Below are 6,100 nucleotides of genomic sequence, written 5' to 3' on the forward strand. Positions count from 1 at the left end.
TTGGTAAAGGGTAGTTTCTAACTCACTGTTGATAACAGCTGTTGCACTTTTTGCTAGCCTCCAACAAAAGTCATCTTTTACTTAGTTTCCTTTTAAAGACAAAAGTGAAGCCTGGAATGCGTGTGTGTGTGTGTGTGTGTGTGTGTGAGATTGAGTGCCTCAAGGTCTTCACTAAAGGGAAAAGCAGTTTGGTGACATCCCTGAACACCCCTAAACACTCATTGCCCCAACAGCTTCTGTTGAGGATTGAGGCCAGGTGCAGTAGCACTTTATCTAACGTACAGTAAACAGAGAAGACTTGGTGTTATCAGGACAGAGGTCAAAGAGCCAGAACAAAAAATCAAAGTGGATCTGAAGATCACAGTCGAGACAGATCAGTGTAACAGAGAGAGGAGGGATTTAGTGTGGAAAAGAAGAAGATGGTAAAAGAGAGGAGATAACAGCAATAGCTTGGAGAAGAGATGAGAAAAAGCAAAGGAGTCAGGTAGAAAGATTGAAATGAGAGGAAACAAGGGGAGGAAAGAGAAATGACATTTGATTCATGGCAAAGATTTAAAGGATGGGAAGGGAAACAGGGAAGGATGGGAAAGGAAGGAGACATGAAGGGAGAGAAAGAAGAAATCAAAAGGTAGGAAGAGAAGAGGAGAAAATGAGATCAGAGAAGAGAAGCAAGAAGAGAAGAGGGGAGAGAATTTAGTAAGAAAAAAAAATTAAATGCCACAACAAGAAATATGACAATACAACAGAGATCAAAGTAGAGGGGAAAGGGGGGAGAAAAGAAGCAATGCAGAGAAAATTAAGGAAAGAGAAGACAAATATTTCAGTCAGAGTTATGAAGAGAAGGTGGGAGTAGCCAGAAGGAAAAGACTGAGGATGGAGAGGACTTAGCAAAGAGAGGAGAAGACAGCAGGTAGTCTAGGATGTAGGAAAGAGGAGAGAGGAAACTATTTGCCTCCACTTCTCTAAATTGAAGAAGATGAAGTATTTACCTGTGAAATAGACGCTTAGTGACTCTGGCAGACCTGTAGGGATTAAAATAAAAACTTTTAAAGCTGTGAGGTGATAAAAGAGAAAAACTGGGGATTCAGGCCGGGCTGACTGATGCTAGAATGCATAAAAGTCAGAAGGCAATGTGGATGATTTACTGATGCAAAGCTTTTCTCTGGAGCACCACAAACCCAGATTAAGAGAAACTAAAGTCGTCCTTCATCTTGGATCATCTTTTTGGATTATTTTACAAAATGGCTAAAATTGACATTGAAGAAGCTTCACCCGCCCTCAGTTCGTTTTTAAAACAGGACCACAAAATACAAATCACACATACAGAGTTTATTGTTGATTGCTTGGAAATAGTATGATTCAGGATTTCAAAATCTATGGCAGAATAAAAAAAGAAATCATTTGCAAAATGACCGACTAGAAAAAGTGAAAGCAAACTATAAAGTAGCTACAAGCTTACACGAGTATGTAACTGGTTATGAAACAGTATAGACTAAATACTGATACCTCTATAGGACCTACATAAGCAAACAATACCATCAGCATGAAGACAGGCTATTTCAACATAGTTATTCTTAATACCTGTCCCCCGGTTTGGTTCCTTAAAAAATCTGTGGAAATGATTTAGAACATAAATGCAGCATATGCAGACCATAAGAGCCTATGTTTACAAAAAATAAAAATATAATTAAAAAAAGTAAAATATTATTGAAAATAAGTTGCGTTTTTCTTTCATTTAAAATCAAATGCACACACTGACCAGATCAAGATCTTTACGACACCAAACTCTACTTTGACATACAATTAGTGGATGGCCCCTTTAATAAAATCTCCAAGGTGAGTGACATATACAGCTCTATGAGTAGTAAATCACCTGATAATGACACGCAGTGGCTAAATCCACTTGTTTATGTGGTATGGGAAAACTTATGCACTGTTATAAAGCTGGGGTTGCGTTTTTTGTCTCTAAAGAATGTGCTTTTGGTTGGTGACGGCAGACTGCTCAGCTGCAGATCAATATGTGGCTGCCCGGCTAAAACAATTCAATAAATGAACCTGGCATTCAGTTCAAAGTAATTCAATTGCATTTCAGAATGTAAACATCCAGAGACAATTTAATAAAACAAAACAAAAGAGAAAACAATTTCTTATTAATGATTTTTTTTCTTTACCTTTTAGATACCAACTTTGTAATACTTCACTCCCTGAAGCCAACCAACATTGGATTTTGGGAAACATTGGATGTTCTCATTACATTGCCAAGCTGACCAACTGCCACACTATTACCCAAAGTTCTCGCAAGTCCAGAGAATAGAGAGTTGAATCGGACTCAAGTCCAAGTCCAGGAGTCCAAGTCCATGACTCGAATACTCCAGCACTAGGTATGTCAGTGTGTGCATGTATGTCTCACCAATAAATGAGTACTGGTAGAGCTCCTGGAGGTGTGAAGGGGCTTGCGGTGGTCTATAGATGAGCTTGCCATTGTTGACGTCGGCCTGAGTGAAGTGTTTCACCGGTAAGTTTGGTCTGTCCCGATGCTCGATCGCACCTGAATACAAGAGAATTACTTTAAATGGTAGAGGAGGAATTACTCCTTTGTCAGCCCTCCGCTGGAGTATCAGATTCAGACTTGGGCAAGCTCTTCTGGGAGGCACAAATAATCTCATTTGCTCAGCAGACAGAGCCAAAGACTTACAGTTTTTTTGGACACATAACACTTTGAACATCTCAAATCTAATTTCAGAAAATAAAATGTTAATGACAAACGCTGGTGGGTAATTTGACTCTGTCCTCCTCCTTATTGGCTGAGTTCAAAATGATTCCTACACCAATTTATATGTCCGTTAGTTGATGAATGTGACCCATTGTAAATCGTGTTTCCCTTTCATTAGACGGAGAGTTAAAAATGACAAACCGGATGGTTTGTCAGATGGTTCGATGCTGAAATGAATGGCTCCAATTCTAAACGCCACATTACATTCAGCAAAAAGGAAATCAACACTCATTCAAGTCCAGACTGAAAGACATTAATTCAATAACTTTAGAAGGTGCTGATGCTGATGCCACTGAAGCAGGCTGATGGAACAACAGGTTATTAGATGTTGGGCTCATATTCCCAGCTGGGAAAAGCAAACCCCTTGAGCAAGGCATTACAGCCAAAACTCCCCTAAATTAATCATACAAGCATTTTGATGTGTGTAACAGTTATCTTTATTAGTACATGTAAAACAGTTTTTCAGGAATATATTTTCCACGTTCATACCAGAAATCTGCTAAGGACAAACTTAGCAGCTGTATTGCTGAAAGCTATGTATCACAGTCCCTTGCTCATGGGCACTTAAAAATAATTGAGTGATTAATGAGAAACCGTATAGCTTAACACAATACTTTCTCTGACTCTGCTTTGGTTCTGAAGCTGAATTATAAGGCTCCTACCCCCTTACACAACTCAGCTTTTACTCATTTTAATCTTTTTCAGATTATGAGGGAAAAGTTCAGCGCGTGTGTGTGTGTTGCTGACCTTGTCCTTGCAGTAGAGGTTTGGTGATGTTGTAGATGAGCTTCTCACTGGGTGTCTCAGAGTCGATAAAGGATAGAGCTGAAGGTGATATCTCCGTCACCCGATCCTCTAGAGCCTGCAAACACACACACACACACACACACACACACACAGACACAAACACACACACACAGACACACACACACACACACACACAGACACACACACACACACACACACACACACACACACACACACACACAGATGCACACACTGTGGTGAGAACAGAGGTGAAACAAGAGCTACTATATCCTTCAATTTTGAAACTGTGATACGCCCCATTTGATTATATACAAACAAATAAACAAACAAAACCGCACAACCAGTAGCAATTTTCAAGGAGGTTTCTTGGTAATTATAAAATATATAGACTAATATTTTCTAGTTTCAAAATGTTGTGGTGTTAATGGTAACACTGTAATATCTGTGAAATACAGTAAACCAAGGTCAGTCTGACTTTAGTGAGAAACATGGAGCAGTTTAGGATTTTCAGGTTCAAGAATTAATAACAAAAAATCTGTTAATGAAATTTTCAACAAGGAAAATGCTGCTGAGTTCTCAGAGTTTGAATTCTGAATATGTGTGACGACTTTTAAGTTGAGCTCTAAGACTGTATGGAACGATGACAATGTAGCCTACATATTGTATATGTTAAACACAATTATATTTGCCAGGACAGTGGGTTATTACTTTAGGAGGTGGGGAGGGGCATGAGACAGAGGTATAGAACTGTGTGTCCTGTAACTGTTCCTTTTGATCACATCTGATTAATCTTCTTGAAAAAAACATCTTAAAATAATGTAAATTTACCCATATAATCATTTTTTTTCCAGGACATGCATGCATTATTATTTAAAAGTCGAAGTTTCTTTAATCTCTTACCGTGACCTGTAGGTCACAGTCGGGGGCCAGCTGGGGGAATCCTGGGATCTGAGGCAGGACTCCTATAGTGAAGGTCTGGGCATCACTTCGTATGACTGGGGCTGCCTCTGTGGAAACCTGCACCCACACACACATACATACACGCACACGCACACGCACACACACACACACACACACACACACACACACACACACACACACACACACACACACACACACACACACACTTTATATTAGAGATTTAAATCTTGTAGAAAATACACTCAACACAACTCTTCTCTCTTTATCCTCCACTCACTCTAAAGTCTCTTAAGTTTAAAGTTGTTCTCTACAAAGTATTCCCTTAAATGTCTGTTTTGGTCGGCTACAAACCGACTCTGTCTATTAAACATTGTTTCTGAGTGACGGAGCTGATGACAGCTCTTGTGAATGACCAGAAGTAAGATGAAACAGATGTGATGGAAAATGTTTCAAACTGCGACAACAAAAAAGTGACCTGGGCTTCAGGCTGCGCTGCAGGGAGGAACCACTGAGGTTTCATCGTGAAAACCACAAGAATAATAATGAATAGTTTTTCTCTTACTGAAGCAACTACACAGTTCATTACCTTGAAATGACTTTGTGAAATCCATAAAAATCTGTTGAAAAAGTGCATTACAGGACACGGAAGGAGCCTCACAGTGTTATTAAGCAGCAGGTTGCTCAGTGGGGTGACAGCAGCAGACAGCTGTTTCTGTACCAAGACAGAGACACACTCCACCGTTCTGACCTTCCTGTGAAGGTAATTCAAAATAATGATAATGTCTCCTCTTTTTCAAACACCCAGAATTCTAGGTCACCATGAAAAATGTTCTAGTGACATATCCTGCTTTAAGATAGACTAGTGCAAATGCCCGTTCAAAACATGCCTGTTTGAAATGAGTCAATTGCTTCGGCTGTGGTATTGCTGCTTGCAGTTTTCTTTAGAATCGCTCACCTCATAAACTTCACACTGCACTTCCTTGCGTCCTGAGAAATACACCTACCATGACATAGCGTACATGTACGCTACTACGTTTGGGTTTAAAAACAAATATCTTTTGCTACGTTTACACTCGTTGTCAACGCTATTTCCGAGCTCCTAAAACGCAGACATTTGGAAGCTGCAGCACCCATTTTGGTTTGAAAGCATAAGGGTTGCATTCAAAGTCTGGACTGGCACAATTGAAGACCTTTGGATGCGCATCAGTCAGTCTTATTGGTTAGGCTAACATACGTTTTGGTTACAATTCCACCTTGTCATCGGTCCACGCAAATAAATCCTTGGTCTTACTTTTCGCCATGGTTGTTATTTTTACAATGTATTTTCTGTGTTTTCAACTTTCGAGATTTTTAACCACAGACTAACATCAGACTGCTTCCTGTTTACACCATCACGCCCATGCTCATTGAATGTAATATGCAGTGTCAGACGTGTCACAATGGATGGAGTTTGTTCTGCTCCTGAACTCATGGTTTTTGTCTCAAAACTTACCGTCGCATACCTAATTATGTTTATTATGATGCTGCACACTTGACAAAAAGAGCTCCATCTTCTGTAAAAGAAATCCACCTTCATAAACAGAAAAAAAGCTTGTCCCCTTTTCTCAGCTCTTCTTCTTCTCTCCAGCACTGTGCTGA

General features: G+C 39.7%; 1 protein-coding gene across 3 annotated transcripts in view; it reads right to left on the reverse strand.

The window, feature by feature from the left end:
• Nucleotides 1-6,100, reverse strand: part of fras1 (Fraser extracellular matrix complex subunit 1) — a 225,099-nt gene that overhangs the window by 46,294 nt on the left and 172,705 nt on the right. For all 3 annotated transcript variants that reach the window (XM_034872870.1, XM_034872869.1, XM_034872871.1), the window contains exons 31-34: nt 4,442-4,558; nt 3,521-3,635; nt 2,411-2,548; nt 990-1,022 (exon numbers count right to left, since the gene is read on the reverse strand). In XM_034872870.1, coding sequence (XP_034728761.1) covers nt 990-1,022; nt 2,411-2,548; nt 3,521-3,635; nt 4,442-4,558 — 403 coding nt within the window. The remainder of the gene's footprint in view (nt 1-989; nt 1,023-2,410; nt 2,549-3,520; nt 3,636-4,441; nt 4,559-6,100) is intronic.

This window comes from Etheostoma cragini, chromosome 5, assembly GCF_013103735.1.
Source record: "Etheostoma cragini isolate CJK2018 chromosome 5, CSU_Ecrag_1.0, whole genome shotgun sequence".
Classification (NCBI taxonomy): Eukaryota; Metazoa; Chordata; class Actinopteri; order Perciformes; family Percidae; genus Etheostoma; species Etheostoma cragini.